Source organism: Nerophis ophidion, linkage group LG19, assembly GCF_033978795.1.
Source record: "Nerophis ophidion isolate RoL-2023_Sa linkage group LG19, RoL_Noph_v1.0, whole genome shotgun sequence".
NCBI lineage: Eukaryota > Metazoa > Chordata > Actinopteri > Syngnathiformes > Syngnathidae > Nerophis > Nerophis ophidion.
This window is the reverse complement of record NC_084629.1, coordinates 34887063-34909230: the sequence shown is the minus strand read 5'-3', so window position 1 is coordinate 34909230 and position 22168 is coordinate 34887063. Positions and strand designations below refer to the sequence as shown.

The 22168-nt window shown below is 33.0% G+C and overlaps 1 protein-coding gene across 11 annotated transcripts in view; it reads left to right on the top strand.

Moving 5' to 3' along the window:
* The window catches only part of map2 (microtubule-associated protein 2), a 237947-nt gene extending 222285 nt beyond the window's left edge, over positions 1-15662 (top strand). For 3 of the 11 annotated variants that reach the window (XM_061879868.1, XM_061879870.1, XM_061879869.1), the window contains 3 exons: positions 5557-5638; positions 7122-7234; positions 14392-15662. In XM_061879868.1, the coding sequence (XP_061735852.1) occupies positions 5557-5638; positions 7122-7234; positions 14392-14604 (408 nt within the window). In that variant the 3' untranslated portion in view covers positions 14605-15662. The remainder of the gene's footprint in view (positions 1-5556; positions 5639-7121; positions 7235-14391) is intronic. The other 8 variants (XM_061879875.1, XM_061879874.1, XM_061879871.1 and 5 more) reach the window with 7 other exon arrangements.
* The last annotated feature ends 6506 nt before the right edge of the window (positions 15663-22168 follow it).

Below are 22168 nucleotides of genomic sequence, written 5' to 3'. Positions count from 1 at the left end.
GCAACAGTTTAACCTATAGTCATGTAACTTGGTGTGTGACATCTTTTAACTAGCACGCTAACATTGAAGTGTTAACTTTTTAACAAACTTTATGTTTTTTCCTCTAGTTACACATCCTTACAGTCATATAGCTTGGTGACACATGCTAACCGTTAGCATGCTAGCATGCTAACATTAAAATGCTAGCTTTTTGAGTTAATTTTGCAACAGTTTAACCTATAGTCATGTACGTTGGTATGTGACAGCTGTTACACACTAACATTAAAGTGCTAATGTTTTAGCCAGCTTTACGTTTTTTTCCTCTAATTAGAAAGCCATACACCTAACAGTCATACATCTAGGTGACAGGTGCTAACCGTTAGCATGCTAACATCAAGGTGCTTGCTTTTTGAGCTAATTTTGCAATACTTTAACCTACAGTCATGTAACGTGGTATGTGACAGCTGTTAACTGTTTGCATGCTAGCAAGCTAACTCAATCATGCTAACTTTTTCATCGAAATTTTAATTTTTCTTTCCTCAATTTACGCCGACGTGCACTTGAATTGTGAGACATGCTAACTGTTAGCATGCCATAGTTAGCACACATGCTAAATGTTAGCATTTAAATGTGAATGCTTATGTTTTAACGCTCTTTTTGTTCAGTTACACCTAAAACTCACAAATTATGATACTCGGCACCGAATTCAAAGCACAGATAGCAGGCCCGTCAAAATTTTCGTGGGAATGTTCTAGTTTATTATAATCACTTAAAACACCCAAGCATTTTGTTTACACACTTTTGTTTTTTCTCTTTGCTAATTGGACTCTAATTAGAATAAAAACTTAAGAATCATCTTTTGATATTATGTACTCAGTCCATAAGTGCACAAATGTGTACTTCATGTTTAGTGACATGCTAATTCTTATTTTTACACGTTCTTTTTTTCCAAATTCCATTGTATGTTATACTCTTCTGACACCAACAGATGGCACTTCAAGTGTCCACATAAGTGGCCATAAGATCCCAATTCAGTAGTGTACACAATTTTGGAAATAAGTGCTAAAAGGTGGTGTCCACATATGTGGCCAGTAAACCTTTAGAGGTTTTTTAAAAGAAAAGATGGCGACAAAAATAAAAATATGCAAATAAAAGAAGATCTGAATTTGTGGAAATTATTTATAAATGTTAAAAGTTTTTTGGCGGACCTTTTAGATTAACGTTTGACCCTATGCCACGCCCACTTCCAGTATCTTAGGTCGACTTCCTGTTTGTTTTCAAATATGGGTTTTTTTCTGCCGCCATTTTGGTGACGACTTTTACGCGAGTCTTTCCGGCTGACAGTCATGTCCTTCCCAAAGCCTTGAACCCACCACCAAAACTGTTTAGAAGAATGGAGCATTTATAAGGAAGTAACAATCTCAAGTCCAGAAATGACAGATTGGAGACGGCGAGGGGCAGTTTTTGCCACTAGGCTCCACCCACTACGAGTCGGTAGGACCCGGTACTGACCCATCAGACACTTCAGGGTGCCGTCCTTAACGTTTCTGCCAAGTAAGGTCACGATCTGAATTTTTGGAACGGAGGTATTAACGTTTCGTGTTTTTTTTTTGTGGTGAATCGTCCTAGCAAGGCCACGCCCACTTCTGCAAAATGTGTTCACAATTAATCGTTTCCTCTGTCATTCGGGCAAAGTTTCTCGGAGAGGTTTGTTAAAGTGAAACCACTTTTTTGTGCCCAAAACTGGCCAAAGATGGTCGCAGCAACTTGTGGCACAATGCCCCGCCCACATCTTATGCGTATCGTTTTATGTATGTTTTATCACCCCCCCCTTATTGTTTAGTTTTGTATACTTATGTATATTTTCGTGGACTTACGTGTATTTGTGTATTGTTTTCTCACGCCCCCGACACCTTATCTTATACTTACATGTACTTGTGTATTGTTTTTTTCACGCCCCCCCAAAACCTTATCGTATACTTACGTGTACTTGTGTATTGTTTTCTCACGCCCCCAACACCTTATCGTATACTTACGTGTACTTGTGTATTGTTTTCTCACGCCCCCTGCCCCTAATACCTTATTGTATACTTACGTGTACTTGTCTATTGTTTTCTCACGTCCCGTGCCCCCCAATACCTTATCGTATACTTACGTTGACTTGTGTATTGTTTTCTAACGCCCCCAACACCTTATCGTATACTTACGTGTACTTGTGTATTGTTTTCTTACGCCCCCTGACCCCAATACCTTATTGTATACTTACGTGTACTTGTATATTGTTTTCTCACACCCCCCAGACACCTTATCGTATATTTACGTGTACTTGTGTATTGTTTTCTAAAAAAAAAAAAAACCTTATCGTATACTTATGTGTACTTGTGTATTGTTTTCTGCTACCTTCCCAAAACCTTATCGTATACTTAAGTGTACTTGTGTATTGTTTTCTCACAACTTACCAACACCTTATCGTATACTTACTACCTTGTTTATTGTTTTCTCACACACACCTTATCGTATATTTATATTGTTTTCTAAAACCCCCCCAACACCTTATCGTATACTTACATGTACTTGTGTATTGTTTTCTCACACACCCCAACACTTTATTGTATATTTATATTGTTTTCTAAAACCCCCCCAACACATTACCGTATACTTACGTGTACTTGTGTATTGTGTTCTCACACACCCCAACACCTCATCAAATATTTACGTGTACTTGTGTATTGTTTTCTCACCCCCCCAGACACCTTCTCTTATACTTACTTGTACTTGTGTATTGTTTCTCATGCCCCAGACATCTTATCCAATACTCACGTGCACATGTGTATTGTATTTTTACACCCCCCATACCTTATAGTATACTTACATATACTGTTGTATTGTTTTCTCAACCCCCCCGCCCCCAGACACCTTATCATATGCTTACATATACTGGTGTATTATTTTCTTACACCCCCGACACCTTATCGTATATTTCTTTGTGTACTTGTGTATTGTTTTCTCAAGCCCCCGACACCTATTGTATATTTACGTGTACTTGTGTATTATTTTCTCACGCCCCCACACCTTATCAAATACTCACGTGCACTTGTGTATTGTTTTTTTACACCTCCACACATTACCATATACTTACGCTTACTAGTTTATTTTTTTCTCACGCCCCCTGACACTTATTGTATATTTAAATGTACTTGTGTATTGTTTTCTCAGGCCCCGACACCTTATCCTATACTCACGTGTACTTGTGTATTTTTTTCACCCTCACCCCCCCACACACACCTTATCGTCTGCATACATATACTGGTGTATTGTTTTCTCACGCCCCGACACCTTTTCAAATACTTAAATATACTTGTGTATTGTTATCTCACACACCCCAATACCTTATCGTATACTTGTGTATTGTTTTCTCATGCCCCACCCACCCCGACACCTTACTATATACTTACATATACTGGTGTATTGTTTTCTCACGCCCCGACACCTTTTCAAATACTTAAATATACTGGTGTATTGTTATCTCACACACCCCAATACCTTATCGTATACTTGTGTATTGTTTTCTCATGCCCCACCCACCCCCGACACCTTACTATATACTTACATATACTGGTGTAATGTTATCTCACACACCCAGATACCTTATTGTATACTTTGTGTACTCCTTTCTTGTTTTTTCACACCCTCAGATAGCTTATCGTATACTTCCATATACTTGTGTTTTGTTTTCTCACCCCCCTAACACCTTATTGTATACTTTGTGTACTTCTGTATTGTTTTGTTATACACTCAGACACCTTATCGTATACTTACATATACTTGTGTATTGTTTTCTCACACCCCCAACACCTTGTCGTATATTTACGTGTACTTGTGTATTGTTTTCTCACGCCCCGACACCTTATGAAATACTCACGTGCACTCGTGTATTGTTTTTTACACCTCCAAAAATTAATAATATACATACGTGTACTTGTTTATTTTTTTCCCACGCCCCCTGACACTTTATCGTATATTTACATGTACCTCTGTATTGTTTTCTCACGCCCCTAACACCTTATCAAATACCCATGTGCACTTGTGTATTGTTTTTTTCACACCTCCCAAACATTATCACGTTACGTGTTCTTGTTTATTGTTTTCTCACACCCCCCAATACCTTATCGTATACTTACATATACTGGTGTATTGTTGTCTCACGCCCCCCGACACCTTATTATGTAAGTATACACGCCCCTCCTCCCCCCAGACTCTTTATCATACACTTGCATATACTGATGTATTGTTTTTTCATGCCCCCAGACACCTTATTGTATACTTACGTGTACTTGTGTATCGTTTTCTCAAAACCCCCAACGAGAAACCTTATCCTATACTTACATGTACTTGTGTATGGTTTTCTCATGCCCCCTGACACGTTATCATATATTTACGTGTACTTGTGTATTGTTTTCTCACACCCCCCAATACCTAATCGTATACTTACATATACTGGTGTATTTTTTTTTCACGCTCCCTGACACCTTATCATCTACTAACGTGTACTTGTGTATTGTTTTCTCACGCCCTTCAGACACCTTATCCTATAATTACATGTACTTGTGTATTGTTTTCTCAATCCCCCTGAGACTTTATCTTATATTTACGTGTACTTGTGTATTGTTTTCTCACACCCTCCAATACCTAATCGTATACTTACATATACTAGTGTATGGTTTTTTCACGCTGCCTGACAGCTTATCATCTACTTACGTGTACTTGTGTATTGTTTTTTCACCCCCCCCAATACCTAATCGTATACTTACTGTACATATACTAGTGTATGGTTTGTTCACGCTCCCTGGCACCTTATCATCTACTTACGTGTACTTGTGTATTGTTTTCTCATGCCTTTGAGACACCTTATCCTATAATTACATGTACTTGTGTATTGTTTTCTCACGCTCCCTGACACCTTATCATATACTTAAGTGTACTCGTGTATTGTTTTCTCACACACCCCAGACACCTTATCATATACCCACGTGCACTTGTGTTTTGTGTTTTTACACCCCCAAACATTATCGTATACTTACGTGTACTTGTGTATTGTTTTCTCACACCCACTGACACCTTATTTTATACTTACGTGTACTTCTTTCTTGTTTTCTCACGCCCCCTTCACCTTATCGTATACTTACTTGTACTTGTGTATTTTTTTCTCACGCCCCCTGACAGCTTATCCTATACATACATGTACTTATGTATTGTTTTATCACGCCCTCGACACCTTATCAAATACTCACGTGCATTTTTGTATTGTTTTTTTTTTTACACCCCCCCCAACCACCTCACCCCCAAACATTCTCCTGTACTTGTGTATTGTTTTCTCACGCCCCCCGACACCTTACAATATACTTTCGTGTACATGCTCATACTTTCCGGTTGAGCGTGCCGATGAATCGGAGCAGTGCTGCCCCCTAGCAGGACACTTGTGTATCAGACAAGAATAAAAAAAAAATCTCTTTAAAACTTTAGGATTGAGTGAGATTTCATGACCGTCATCCTTACCTGTGACTCGTCCAATCCCAGGTGCAAATCCAGAACAAGAAGATCGACCTGAGTCATGTGACGTCTAAGTGCGGCTCTCTCGACAACATCCACCATCGTCCAGGTAACACGACAAGAGTGCTTTCAAAGTGGCGTTAAGGCAGCGCAAGTGCTTTTAATGACCTTTTTTTTTGCGCGCCTGTAGATTTAATGCAAATGAGCTGTTTGACCACGCCTTCAAGAAATGTGCACTTTCTCCACTTTCAGTCCTTCTCAAATAGTAACAGAAAATAATGTTCTTCCTTCACTGTGTCACTAAAACCAAAAACGTCATAACACCAGCGTGTTGGCACCTTTTTTCTCACAGGTGGAGTGACTCTGGCACATATCCTTATTTTTATTTTTTTTTAAACTTGATTAAAAAGTCAATTAGGCATATAGGCATAATTTAATTCATCATATCTAGATCATATGTGACGTTAAATGAACGTGTCAGCATCTGTGTGTGTGTGTGTTCTGGCAATTCTGACTTAATGGGGACATCGCTCTGTTTACACACTCACCTTCCGGGGACTTCTGACGGTATGGGGACCGGAAAAAAAACAGGTCCCCTAATGGGAAACCTTTTTAAATGATAGTCAGATCCATTCTGAAGTCCTCAGTAGTTACGTACAAATTTGTGTGAATTATGCAAAATTATTAAAATTTGTTCCCCATGAAGCATATTAACTCCTTTTCCCCAGGGTCCCCAGTAAGTATGAACAGCACATTACTTCATCAATCCAGAGATTTAAAGACGTGTATGAGCTAACTGGGCAGTGGCCATTTTACCTCATTTTTTGTATGCCTCCACAACCTGACGGGACTCTCTCTGCTGTGTTGGATCCACTTTGGACTGGACTCTCACGGTTGTGTTGGATCCACTATGGATTGAACTTTCACAGTATCATGTTAGACCCGCTCGACATCCATTGCTTTCAGTTCCCCTAGAGGGGGGCAGGGGGGGGGGGGGGAGGTGCCTACACATGCGGTCCTCTCCAAGGTTTCTCTCATAGTCATCATTGTCACCGACGTCCCACTGGGTGTGAGTTTTTCTTGCCCTTATTTGGGCTCTACCGAGGATTTCGTTGTGGTTTGTGCAGCCGTTTGAGACACTAGTGATTTAGGGCTATATAAATAATCATTGATTGATTGATTGATTGATTAATTGATTGATTGATAGAAAGGGTGGTCCCCACAAGTCCTGATAAAACATTTGGTCCTCATTCCAAATGATAACCAGTGTGTGTGTGTGTGTGTTTTGGCAATGCCTCCACAACCTGTAGAAAGCGTGGTCCCCACAAGTCCTGATAAAAACTGTGTGTGTGTAATATTAGATATGATGCATTCATGTTAACCACAAATAAAGGAAAATGCAGTATTTTCTCATTCGTTATATAATTATAGCTGCACTGACAGCTTCACGTCCTGCAGCACCACCTGGTGGTGTCATTTGTTACCTGCGCAGTGGTATTTTATGACACCTGCCTCTACATTCTAGGTCTATAACCAGTTCAAATGTCAGCGCCTGTCAATCACACGCTTTGTTTTGATGTCTATCTCTTCAGGAGGCGGCAATGTTCGCATCGAGACTGTGAAACTGGACTTCAAAGACAAAGCCCAAGCCAAGGTGGGCTCTTTGGACAATGCTCACCACACTCCTGGAGGAGGCCGTTTTACAGTAAGCGTTTGTGTTGCTGGGTTGCATCCATAGAAGTAAAAAATTAATAAATAAATTAATGCAAATAATAAAGGGGAACATTCTAAAGTCATTTTGATCTTATAGAGCCAAATAAGGAACTTATTGTTTAGTTTTTGGCTCATTGCCCAGTTTTGCATTTACCATTTATTATTCCTCCTATAAGGGAAAAAAACGGTATATATTTATATATATATATATATATATATATATATATATATATATATATATATATATATATATATATATATATTGTTATTGTTTTTTTTTAATACATATTTTTATTTTTAAAATGTCATTTAAACAAAATATGTATATTATGTATATGTATATATATATATATATATATATATATATATATATATATATAAATTTTTGGGATTATAGATTATTTTAATTCAATGTGTATATATATATATATATATATATATATACACTCAGAAAATTTTTGGATTATATCTATTTTTTATGCAAAACACAATATATATATACATATATGTATATATGTATAAGTTTTAAGTTTTTGAAATTTTATTCAAACAAAATATATATATCATATATATATTTAATTTTTTATTTCCTATTTTTTATTAAACTATATATATATATATATATATATATATACATACACATATATATATATATATATATATATACATATATATATATATATATATACATATATATATATAGATATATATATATATATATATATATATATAAAATCCATCCATTTTCTAATTTACTTCTTTAAATATATATTTTTGGGACTATGTATTTTCTAATAAAAAAAAATATATATATATCAATAAATAAACAAGCAAAAACTGCTTAGACTGCTGAGTGATAAAAACACACACGTTTTTCTTTTTATGCATTCTAAGTCATAAAATATGGCAAATAAGAGGTGGTTTACCTTGCAGCTAATAGGAGTACACTATTGCGCAGCAAAATTCCCTCTAAAAAACATCCAAAAAGCACCAACAACACCTAATTTACATGTCGTAACCTGAATATTAACAAGTATTAGCTTTTTTGTTATTATAAACGCTAAAGCAGAGGAACTACTTTTAGCATCGCTTTTATACAAAAAAATGCATATATATTTATGTAATATATATATATATATTTTTCCCCCGGTCAAAGTAGTGACGTATGGTTATTATGAAACACTAACACAGTATCATCAGTGCAGTGTCAATACAGCAATTGCTTGTGCCACACATTTAGTTTTTAAAGGGGAACTGCACCTCTTGGAGCTCTGCCTCTCATTCACAATCCTTATGTGAGACAAAAACAATGTTTATCTTTTTTTAGGCATTCTAACTCGTGAATAAAAGTTAGCAAAAGTCAGCTAACACTGGAACCAATGAGTCACTCTATTCTGCCTAAAAAGTGATTTGAAATCATCCAAAAACCTTCATTAATGTTTTATATACACACTGTAAGTAAATATGTAGTATCTAGTAACATTCATAATAACATGTAATATCAAAATATTTTGATCATTTTAGGCAAATTAATTTCACAGACGCATCACAACGTTCGCTTTCCCTTCAACGACAACAAGACTACTCGTCATGGCCGACTTGGTGAAAGACAACAAAGACTACTTTGGGACAAATGATGATCCAGAAACTTCTCTTTTTGAGCCTGAATATAAGGAGGTTGATCTACAAAATGATCTATGATCTTCTTTTTTATTCATTCCAATTCATAAATAAAAGCTAGCAAAAGTCAGCTAAGAATTGAGCTATTGAGAGTCGCTCAATTCCGCCTATGAAGCTCTCTAAAGACATCCAAAAACATAAATAAAATAAATAAATGGGTTGTACTTGTATAGCGCTTTTCTACCTTCAAAGTACTCAAAGCGCTTTGACACTACTTCCACACTGATGGAGGGAGCTGCCATGCAAGGCGCCAACCAGCACCCATCAGGAGCAAGGGTGAAGTGTCTTGCTCAGGACACAACGGACGTGACGAGGTTGGTTCTAGGTGGGATTTGAACCAGTGTAAGCGATGCTAAAAGTAGTTCCTCTGCTTTAGCGTTTATATACAATCATGTAGTATCTAGTAACATTCATAATAACATGTGATATTTACATATTTTGATCCTTTTAAGCATACGACGGTGTGTTAATTTCACAACAATCACTTTTCAAAGACAACAATAAAGACTTCTTTGGGAAAAATGATGATTCATAAACTTCTATTTTTGATCCTGAATATAAGGAGGATGATCTATGATCATCTTTTTCATGCATTGTAATTCATACATAAAAGCTAGCAAAAGTCAGCTAACAATTGGAGTTGCTTTTTATGCCGATAAAGCGCTCTAAAAAACGTCCAAAAACCTTCATCAAGGAGTTATATCCACACTGTAAGTATATATGTAGTATCTAGTAACATTCATAATAACATGTTATATTTACATATTTTGCTAATTATTAATTCCACAGACGCATCACAACGTTCACTTTCCCTTCAACGACAACAAGACTACTAATCATGGCAGACTTGATGAGGGACAACTAAGACTACTTTGGGACAAAAGATGATCCAGAAACTTCTATTTTTGAGCCTGAATATAAAGAGGATGGTCTACAAAATGATGTATGATCTTTTTTTGAATGCATTGTAATTCAAAAAGAATAGCTAGCAAAAGTCTGCTAACAATGGAGCAAATGAGAGTTGCTTTTTCTGCTTATAAAGTGCTCTAAAAAAAATCGTCCAAAAACCTTGATCAAGGTTTTATGTACCTTCATGTAGTATCTAGTAACATTCATAATAACATGTAATATTTATATATTTTGATTATTTTTGGAGCATACGGCGGCGTATTAATTTCACAACAATCACTTTTCAAAGACAACATGATGATTCAGAAACTTCTATTTTTGATCCTGAATACAAGGAGGATGATCTATTATCTTCTTTTTTATGCATTCTAATTCATAAATGAAAGCTCGCAAAAGTCAGCTAACAATGGAGCAAATGAGAGTTGCTCTTTCTGCATGTAAAGCGCTCTAAAAACGTCCATAAACCTCCATCAAGGTTTTAGATACACACTGTCAGTATATATGTAGTATCTAGTAACATTCATAATAACATGTAATATGTACATATTTTGCTAATTATTAATTCCAAAGACGCATCACAACGTTCACTTTCCCTTCAACGACAACAAGACTACTAATCATGGCAGACTTGATGAGGGACAACTAAGACTACTTTGGGACAAAAGATGATCCAAAAACTTCTATTTTTGAGCCTGAATATAAAGAAGGTGATCTACAAGATGATCTATGATCTTTTTTTTTATTTATTGTAATTAAAAAATAATAGCTAGCAAAAGTCAGCTAACAATGGAGCAAAAGAGAGTTGCTTTTTCTGCTTATAAAGCGCTCTAAAAAAAATCGTCCAAAAACCTCGATCAAGGTTTTATGTACCTTCATGTAGTATCTAGTAACATTCATAATAACATGTAATATTTATATATTTTGATTATTTTTTGAGCATACGGCGGCGTATTAATTTCACAACAATCACTTTTCAAAGACAACATGATGATTCAGAAACTTCTATTTTTGATCCTGAATACAAGGAGGATGATCTATTATCTTCTTTTTTATGCATTCTAATTCATAAATGAAAGCTCGCAAAAGTCAGCTAACAATGGAGCAAATGAGAGTTGCTCTTTCTGCATGTAAAGCGCTCTAAAAACGTCCATAAACCTCCATCAAGGTTTTAGATACACACTGTCAGTATATATGTATTATCTAGTAACATTCATAATAACATGTAATATGTACATATTTTGCTAATTATTAATTACAAAGACGCATCACAACGTTCACTTTCCCTTCAACGACAACAAGACTACTAATCATGGCAGACTTGATGAGGGACAACTAAGACTACTTTGGGACAAAAGATGATCCAAAAACTTCTATTTTTGAGCCTGAATATAAAGAAGGTGATCTACAAGATGATCTATGATCTTTTTTTTTAATTTATTGTAATTAAAAAATAATAGCTAGCAAAAGTCAGCTAACAATGGAGCAAAAGAGAGTTGCTTTTTCTGCTTATAAGCGCTCTAAAAAAAATCATACAAAAACCTTGATCAAGGTTTTATGTACCTTCATGTAGTATCTAGTAACATTCATAATAACATGTAATATTTATATATTTTGATTATTTTTTGAGCATACGGGGGCGTATTAATTTCACAACAATCACTTTTCAAAGACAACATGATGATTCAGAAACTTCTATTTTTGATCCTGAATACAAGGAGGATGATCTATTATCTTCTTTTTTATGCATTCTAATTCATAAATGAAAGCTCGCAAAAGTCAGCTAACCTTGGAGCAAATGAGAGTTGCTCTTTCTGCATGTAAAGCGCTCTAAAAACGTCCATAAACCTCCATCAAGGTTTTAGATACACACTGTCAGTATATATGTATTATCTAGTAACATTCATAATAACATGTAATATGTACATATTTTGCTAATTATTAATTACAAAGACGCATCACAACGTTCACTTTCCCTTCAACGACAACAAGACTACTAATCATGGCAGACTTGATGAGGGACAACTAAGACTACTTTGGGAGAAAGATGATCCAAAAACTTCTATTTTTGAGCCTGAATATAAAGAAGATGATCTACAAGATGATCTATGATCTTTTTTTGAATCTATTGTAATAAAAAAATAATAGTTAGCAAAAGTCAGCTAACAACGGAGCAAATGAGAGTTGCTTTTTCTGCTTATAAAGTGCTTTAAAAAATCGTCCAAAAACCTCGATCAAGGTTTTATGTACACTCATGTAGTATCTAGTAACATTCATAATCAAATGTAATATTTACATATTTTGATCATTATTAATTCCACAGACACATCACCACGTTCCCTTTCCCTTCAACGACAACAACACTACTAATCAACAAAGACAACAAAATCTACTCTGGGACAAATATTGATCCGGAAACTTCTATTTTTGAGCCTGAATATAAGGAGGATGATCTACAAGTTTTAGTAGCTGTGTGCTAAACAAATGCAGCTTTAGTCCAACCACTAAGCATCATGTAGCAGTATTGCTAAGCGCTAAACAAGATGTACAAACATAATAAAACAATCACTTACTGTACAATGGCTGCTCTCACTGGGATGTAAATGGAAAGCCCTTTACATCAATATTCATCATAATCCTCATAAACGGTTGAAAACAAATGTTTTTCAGGTCTTTCTCGCCATTTCTGGGTCTAAATTGGATGTCAAAGTTGACCAACTTGTCAGATTATATGCACTACTTTCAATTATCCATGTGAGAGGCAGGATTTATCATCAAGAATGAACTTTCAGCAGCTCAATATGTTAGCTCTGCTAAAATAGTCCTTCTGCGTTAGCACTTATAATAACAATATCACTAATTATTGTTAATATTCAGGTAACGAGATGTAAATTAAGTATTTTTGGTGCGTTTTGGAATTTTTTTAAAGAGGGAATTTGAGGTGCACTGTTAGACACCTCTTGTTTGCCATATTTTATGAGTTAGAATGCATAAAATGAAAAATATGCGTGTCCTCGTCTTACGGAAAGATTGTGAAAAACTAAGTTGTCCGAGCAGTTTTTGCTTGTTTTTCCCCCTTTTCAATAGAATATCTATCATAACATTTTTATAAAATATTTATCGGAACATTTTCCGAGACCCGACATTTTCGCCCGTCGCTCCACTTCCTGTGAAGAACGACGCGCGTGTTTGAGTCCTCAGGCGACTTGCAAGCGGACTCGACGTCACCTGCAACCCAGCAATACTTCAAAATCTTCAATCTGTAGACTTCAAAAAAAGTAATAAAACTGGGCCTTCCAACAAGATCGATCCGGGTTAGTTTTTGCCTCATCCCTGTGAGAATCCTGCGTGTGGCCGAATCATTAAGGACGAGCTGCAGTGTCCTTAAACCAGCACCAGGTAGTATCTGTTAGCCTACGACATCATTTGTTTCCTCTTTTCAATTTATCAAAATAGGAGGCAAAAACTAACCCAGACCTGCTGTAGTATACAGAGTGGTATTTGACCAAAACCCAGGTCACAAAAGTTCTTTCCAACAAGACCGATCCGGGTTAGTTTTTGCCTCATCCGTGTGAGAATCCTGCATGTGGCTGAAGCATTAAGGACGAGCTGCAGTGTCCTCAAACCACCACCAGGTAGTATCTGTTAGCATACGACATCATCGGTCTCTTTTTTTGAATTTATAGAAATACAAGGCAAAATCTAACCCAGACCCACTTTAGTATACCGAGTGGTATTTGACCAAAAACCCAGGTCACAAAAGTTCTTTCCAACAAGATCAATCCGGGTTAGTTTTTGCCTCATCGCTGTGAGAATCCTGCGTATGGCCGAAGCATTAAGGACGAGCTGCAGTGTCCTCAAACCACCACAAGGTAGTATCTGTTCGCCTACGACATCATCGGTCTCTCCTTTCAATTTATCGAACTAGGAGGCAAAAACTAGCCCTGGACTGCTGTAGGAGGCAAAAACTAACCCAGACCCACTTTACTATACCGAGTGGTATTTGACCAAAAACCTAGGTCACAAATTTTTTTTCCAACAAGACCGATCCGGGTTAGTTTTTGCCTCATCCCTGTGAGAATCCTGCCTGTGGCCGAAGCATTAAGGACGAGCTGCACTGTCTTCAAACCGCCACCAGGTAGTATCTGTTAGCCTACGACATCATCGGTTTCCTCTTTTCAATTTATCGAAATAGGAGGCAAAAACTAGCCCAGACCTGCTGTAGTATACTGAGTGGTATTTGACCAAAACCCAGGTCACAAAAGTTATTTCCAACAAGACCGATCCGGGTTATTTTTTGCCTCATCCCTGTGAGAATCCTGCGTGTGGCCGAATAATTAAGGACGAGCTGCAGTGTCCTCAAACCAGCACCAGGTAGTATCTGTTAGCCTACGACATCATCAGTTTCCTCTTTTGAATTTATCGAAATAGGAGGCAAAAATTAACCCAGACCCACTTTAGTCTACCGAGTGGTATTTGACCAAAACCCAGGTCACAAATGTTCTTTGTCCCAATGTTGATGTGGAAGACGTGAAGGACTAAACGTCTCGCTCTGCCCGCCAGATCGAGAGCCACAGGCTGACCTTCCGCGACCACGCCAAGGCGCGGGTGGACCACGGGGCCGAGATCCTGGTTCGGTCCCGCTCCATGTCGCCCCAGCGCCAGCGGGACAGCCACCTGTCCTCGGCCGGCAGCAGTCTCAACCTGGCGGAGTCGCCGCAGTTGGCGACCTTAGCCGAGGACGTTAGCGCCGCTCTGGCCAAGCAGGGTTTGTGAGGACGCGTCACGGAACTTTCCCCCGCCTTCACGGATTGACTCCGCCTCTCCTAAAGAACTCTTTATTTCCCGCCTGTCGCTTCTCGAGTCCACTTCGAGACCTCTTCGCTTAGACTAGTCGGCTTCTGGTCCTAGGTCCTGTTAAAGTTAAGTGTACATAGAGGACATTATTGCAGGGGGGCGGGGCTTATTCCACCTTACTGATCCTGGTCCTGTTTCAGACCAGCTCCATCAGGGGTGTCCAAACTTTGGCCTGAATAATCAAAACATCCATCCATTTTCTACCGCCTTGTCCCTTTCATGCGGAAGCCATTTTTATAGTTGTAGTTTTCAAACTATTCCAATATTTATTTATTTTTTTTTCATACATTTAGGGGACCCAGTCATAACATTAAAAAAATATGCCATTTTTTATTATTATTATACCGGTAATTTTATTCAACACTTAAACATTTTTATTATTTTTTTGTTTTTATGTTTTGTGCCCTTTCTTTGTCAAAACCCAGTTTTTTATGGCATAAACACAAAGTGTGCACATATCGCCTAAATTTTTTTTATTTTTAAAAAGCTTGATGTGAAACAATTGGAGTCTTAAGTAGGTCAATAACTAATACTATTTATTTTAATTCACTTTTATTTTTGGAGGAATGTTAGTTTAAAAAAAAATCACACTAAAATGTTTAGGGATCCACGCAAGTCTTTTAAACATTTTAAAACATTTTATTTTTACTTTTAATGCTTAAATATCGAGATAACTTTTTATTTTGGTAATGTTGTTTTTTTGTTTTATGGTCTTTTTTCATAAACTTTTTGTTTTTTATGGCAAAAACATTTTTTTTATTTTTTTTAACGCTTAAATCTCCCGATCAAATTCAGATAAAACTATTTTTATGGCAAAAACACAAAAAAAAACAATATTTTCCCCAAACAATATTTCAAAATGGAAAATTTGAATATTTTTTTTGAGGAATATTATCTTAAAAAAAAAAAAAAAATCACACTAAAATTTTTAGGGAGCCACACAAGTCTTTTAGACATTTTAAAACATTTTATTTTGTACTTTTAATGCTTAAATATCGAGATTAACTTCAAATGTATCTGGTTATATGTTTTTATTTTGTTTATGTTGTTTTTTTGTTTTTTGTCCAATGCTATTTTGTCATAAACATTGTTTTTCGTGGCAAAAACAAATTATTTTTATCTTATTTTTTATTTTATTTTTTTACTTTTAACGCTTAAATCTCCAGATCAAATTCCGATAAAAAAATGTTTTGGTAAAAACACACAAAAAAAGCAATATTTTCCCCAAACAATATTTCAAAATGGAAAATTTGAATATTTTTTGGAGGAATGTTATCATTTAAAAAAATAAATCACACTAAAATGTTTAGGGATCCACACAAGCCTTTTAAACATTTTAAAACATTTTCTTTTTACTTTTAACACTTAAAAATCGAGATTGACTTCAAATTTATCGGTTGATAAGTTTTTATTATGTGTATGTTGTTTTTTTGTTGTTTGTTTTATGCTCTTTTGTCATAAACTTTGTTTTTTATGGCAAAAACAATTTTTTTATTTTATTTTTTTTACTTTTAACACTTAAATTTCTAGATTAAATTCAGATAACAAAAACACTATGGCAAAAACACAGAAAAAAGCAATATTTTCCCCAAACAATATTTCAAAATGGAAAATTTGAATATTTTTTTGAGGAATGTTATCTTTAAGAAAAAAAATCACACGAAAATTTTTAGGGATCCACACAAGTCTTTTAAACATTTTAAAACATTTTCTTTTTACTTTTAACGCTTAAATATCGAGATAACTTTTTATTTTGTGTATGTTGTTTTTTGTTTTATGCTCTTTTTTCATAAACTTTGTTTTTTATGGCAAAAACAATTTTTTTATTTATTTTTTTTTTTTTACGCTTAAATCTCCAGATCAAATTCAGATAAAACAATTTTTATGGCAAAAACACAAAAAAAAACAATATTTTCCCCAAACAATATTTCAAAATGGAAAATTTGAATATTTTTTTGAGGAATATTATCTATAAAAAAAAAAAAAATCACACTAAAATTTTTAGGGATCCACACAAGTCTTTTAAACATTTTAAAACATTTTGTTTTTCTTTTTAATGCTTAAAAATCGAGATTGACTTCAAATTTATCGGTTGATAAGTTTTTATTATGTGTATGTTGTTTTTTTGTTGTTTGTTTTATGCTCTTTTGTCATAAACTTTGTTTTTTATGGCAAAAACAATTTTTTTATTTTTTATTTTTTTATTTTTAACGCTTAAATTTCTAGATTAAATTCAGATAACAAAAACATTATGGCAAAAACACAGAAAAAAGCAATATTTTCCCCAAACAATATTTCAAAATGGAAAATTTGAATATTTTTTTGAGGATTGTTATCTCTAAAAAAAAAAATCACACAAATATTTTTAGGGATCCACACAAGTCTTTTAAACATTTTAAAACATTTTCTTTTTACATTTAATGCTTAAATATCGAGATAACTTCAAATGTATCTGTTGATATGTTTTTATTTTGCGTATGTTGTTTTTTTTGGTTTTTTGTTTTATGCTCTTTTGTCATAAACTTTGTTTTTTATCGCAAAAACAAATTATTATTTTTTTAATTTGTATTTTTTATTTTTTACTTTTAACACTTAAATATTTCGAGATTAACTTCAAATGTATCTGTTGATATGTTTTTATTATGCGTAGGATGGTTTTTGGTTTGTTTTATGCCCTTTTGTCATAAACTTTTTTTTATGGCAAAAACAAAATTGGTCTTTTTTTTTGTTTTGTTTTTTACTTTTAACGCTTAAATCTCCAGATCTACTTCAGATCTTTTTTTTAATGGAAAAAATACAAAATATGTCAAAATGGAAAATGAGATGTGAAGTTATTGTAACTTTAGGCCAATAACTCATAAAATATGTAATAATTAAATGAATCAAGATTTTTTTTTTTTTTTTTTTGGAAGAATGTTAACTTTTTTTTTTTTTTAATCCCACTAAAATCATTGGGGATCCAAGAGTCCCACACATAAGTGTTAAAAAAGATATATATTTTTTAACTTTGAATGCTTAAATCGCTACATCAACTTCAGATCTATCTGTTAATATGGTTTTATTATGTTTATTTTGGGGGTTTTTTTATGCCCTTTTTGCCATAAACTTTGTTTTTGTTTTTTATGGCAAAACCTCAAGTTATGCAATATTTTCCCCAAAAAATATTTAAAATGGAAAATTTAATGTGAAGCTGAGATAGGCGCCAGCGCCCCCCGCGACCCCGAAAGGGAATAAGCGGTAGAAAATGGATGGATGGAATTTAATGTGAGGTAGTTGTAACCTCGAATAGGTCAATAACTCATAACATTTTTTTTTATTCATTATTATTTTTTGAGGAATATTAGCTTTAAAAAAAAAATCACACAAAAATTCTTGGGGATCCAAAAAGGTCCCACAAATAAGTGTTAGAAATAAGTATTTTTTTTTTTTATTTTTTACTTTTAACGCATAATTCTGTAAATCAACTGCCGATCTCTCTGTTGATACATTTTTATTATGTTTATGTTGTTGTTGTTTTTGTTTGTTTGTTGTATGCCCTTTTTGTCTTAAACTTAGTTTTTTCATGGCAAAAACACAAAATATGCATTATTTTCCACTCAAAATATTTTTAAATGGAAAATGTAATGTGAAGTAGTTTTAACCTTCAATAGGTCAATAACTCATAACATGTGTTTTAATTCATTATTATTATTTTTGGAGGAATATTAGCTTTTAAAAATAATAATAAAACATCACATTAAAATTCATGCGGATCCATAAGTGTTACACATAAGTGTAACACATAAATGTTAAAAAAAAAGGTGTTTTTTTTAATTCATTTGTTTTACTTTTAACACTTAAATCTCCAAATCAACTTCAAATGTATCTGTTGATATGTTTTTATTTTGTTTTTATTTATGCCTTTTTTGTCATAAACTTGTTTTTTTATGGCAAAAACACAAATTATGCAATATTTTCCCCCAAAATATTTCAAAATGGAAAATTTGATTAAATAAAATAAAATTAAATTAGTTATTGTAACCTTAATAAGGTTACAATAACTCATAACATTATTTTTTTTAAGGATATTAGCTTTTTTTTTTTTTTTAATCATAGTAAAATTCCTGCATGTGTTAAAAATGTATTTTTTTATTTTTATTTTTTACTTTGAACGCATAAATCGCTAGATCAACCTCAGATCTATCTGTTGATCTGTTTTTGTTATTTTTATATTGGGGTTTTTTATGCCCTTTTTGTCATAAACGTAGTTCTGTTATGGTAAAAACACAAAATATCCAATATTTTCCCCCCAAAAAATATATAAAAAACATTTGATTCATTTTTATTAGATTCACTTTTTTTTTGGAGGAATGTTTAAAAAAATCACAATAAAATTCCTGTGTTAAAATATGTTTTTTTTTATTTTCAATTTTTACTGTTGAAGCTTATCAACTTCAAACCTATCTGTTGATGTGGTTTTATTATGTTTTGTTTGTTTCTGGCATGCCCTTTTTGTCACAAACTTTGTTTTTTCATAGCAAAAACACAAAATATGCAATATTTTCCTCCCAAAATATTTAAAATGGAAAATGTAATGTGAAGTAGTTGTAACCTTGAAGAGGTCAATAACTCATAACATGTATTTTAATTCATTATTATTTTTTGAGGAATATGTAAAAAAAAAAAAAAAAATCACATTCAAATTCGTGCGAATCCAAAAGGGTACCACAACACTTAAGTGTTAAAAAAAAGGCCTTTTTTTTTTTTTTTTTTTTTTTTTACGCTTAAACCTCTAGGTCAACTTTTTATTATTATTTTTTTATGCCATTTTTGTCATTAACTTGTTTTTTTATGTTAAAAACCCAAAATATGCAATATTTTCCTACCAAAATATTCAAAATGGAAAATTTCATGCGCAGTAGTTTTAACCTTGAAGAGGTCAATAACTCATAACATGTATTTTAATTTATTATTATTTTTTGAGGAATATGTAAAAAAAAAAAAAAATCACATTCAAATTTGTGCGAAACCAAAAGGGTACCACCACACTTAAGTGTTAAAAAAAAGGCCTTTTTTTTTTTTATTATTATTTTTTTTTTTTTTTTACGCTTAAACCTCTAGGTCAACTTCAGAGCTATCTGTTGATATGTTTTTATTATTTTTTTTATGCCATTTTTGTCATAAACTTGTTTTTTTATGTTAAAAACCCAAAATATGCAATATTTTCCTACCAAAATATTCAAAATGGAAAATGTAATGCGCAGTAGTTTTAACCTTGAATAGGTCAATAACTCATAACATGTTTTTTAATTCATTATTATTTTTTGAGGAATATGTAAAAAAAAAAAAAAAATCACATTAAAATTTGTGCGGATCCAAAAGGGTACCACCACACTTAAGTGTTAAAAAAAAGGTCTTCTTCTTTTTTTTTTTTATGTTTAAACCTCTAGGTCAACTTCAGATCTATCTGTTGATATGTTTTTATTATGTTTTTTAGGCCCTTTTGGTCCTAAACTTTTTTTTTTATGTCAAAACCCCAAAATATGCAATATTTTCCTCCCAAAATATTTCAAAATGGAAAATTTCATGTGCAGTAGTTGTAACCTTGAATAGGTCAATAACTCATAACATGTATTTTAATGTAGTATTATTTTTTGAGGAATATGTAAAAAAAAAAAAAAAAAAAGTCACATTAAAATTTGTGCGGATCCAAAAGGGTACCAAAGGTCTTTTTTTTTATTATCCTTTTTTTTTTGTACTTTTTTTCAACTTCAGATCTATCTGTTGATATGTTTTTATTATGTTTTTTATGCCCTTTTTTTTCATAAACTTAGTTCTTTTATGGCAAAAACACAAAATATGCAAAATTTTCCTCCCAAAATATTTAAAATGGAAAATGTAATGTGAAGTAGTTGTAACCTTGAAGAGGTCAATAACTCATAACATGTATTTTAATTCATTGTTATTTTTTGAGGAATATGTAAAAAAAAAAAAAAAAAATCACATTCAAATTTGTGCGAATCCAAAAGGGTACCACAACACTTAAGTGTTAAAAAAAAGGCCTTTTTTTTTTTTTTTTTTTTTTTTTACGCTTAAACCTCTAGGTCAACTTTTTAGTATTATTTTTTTATGCCATTTTTGTCATTAACTTGTTTTTTTATGTTAAAAACCCAAAATATGCAATATTTTCCTACCAAAATATTCAAAATGGAAAATTTCATGCGCAGTAGTTTTAACCTTGAAGAGGTCAATAACTCATAACATGTTTTTTAATTCATTATTATTTTTGGAGGAATATGTAAAAAAAAAAAAAAAAATCACATTAAAATTTGTGCAGATCCAAAAGGGTACCACCACACTTAAGTGTTAAAAAAAAAGGTCTTCTTCTTTTTTTTTTTATGTTTAAACCTCTAGGTCAACTTCAGATCTATCTGTTGATATGTTTTATTATGTTTTTTATGCCCTTTATGTGATAAACTTTTTTTTTTATGTCAAAAAACCCCAAAATATGCAATATTTTCCTCCCAAAATATTTCAAAATGGAAAATTTAATGTGCAGTAGTTGTAACCTTGAATAGGTCAATAACTCATAACATGTATTTTAATTTATTATTATTTTTTGAGGAATATGTAAAAAAAAAAGAAAAAAAATCACATTAAAATTTGTGCGGATCCAAAACGGTACCAAAGGTCTTTTTTTTTTTATTATCCTTTTTTTTTTTGTACTTTTTTTCAACTTCACATCTATCTGTTGATATGTTTTTATTATGTTTTTTATGCCCTTTTTTTCATAAACTTTGTTCTTTTATGGCAAAACACAAAATATGCAATATTTTCCTCCCAAAATATTTAAAATGGAAACTGTAATCTGAAGTAGTTGTAACCTTGAATAGGTCAATAACTCATAACATGTATTTTACTCCATTATTATTTTTTGAGGAATACGTAAAAAAAAAAAAATCACGTTAAAATTCGTGCGGATCCAAAAGGGTACCACCACACTTAAGTGTTAAAAAAAAAGGTCTTTTTTTTTTTTATTATTATTATTTTATTTTTTTTTGTTTATGCTTAAACCTCTAGGTCAACTTCAGATCTATCTGTTTTTATTATGTTTTTTATACCCTTTTTGTCATAAACTTTTTTTTTCATAGCAAAAACACAAAATATGCAATATTTTCCTCCCAAAATATTTTAAGTGGAAAATGTAATGTGAAGTAGTTGTAACCTTGCATAGGTCAATAACTCATAACATGTATTTTAATTCATTATTATTTTTTGAGGAATATGTAAAAAAAAAAATGTTTTAAATCACATTAAAATTCGTGCGGATCGAAAAAGGGTACCACCACACTTAAGGGTTAAAATATATATATATTTTTTTTTCTATACATTTTCTTTTTTTTTTTTACTCTTAAACATCTAGGTCAACTTCAGATCTATCTGTTGATATGTTTTTATTATGTTTTTTATGCCCTTTTCGTCATAAACTTGTTTTTTTTTATGT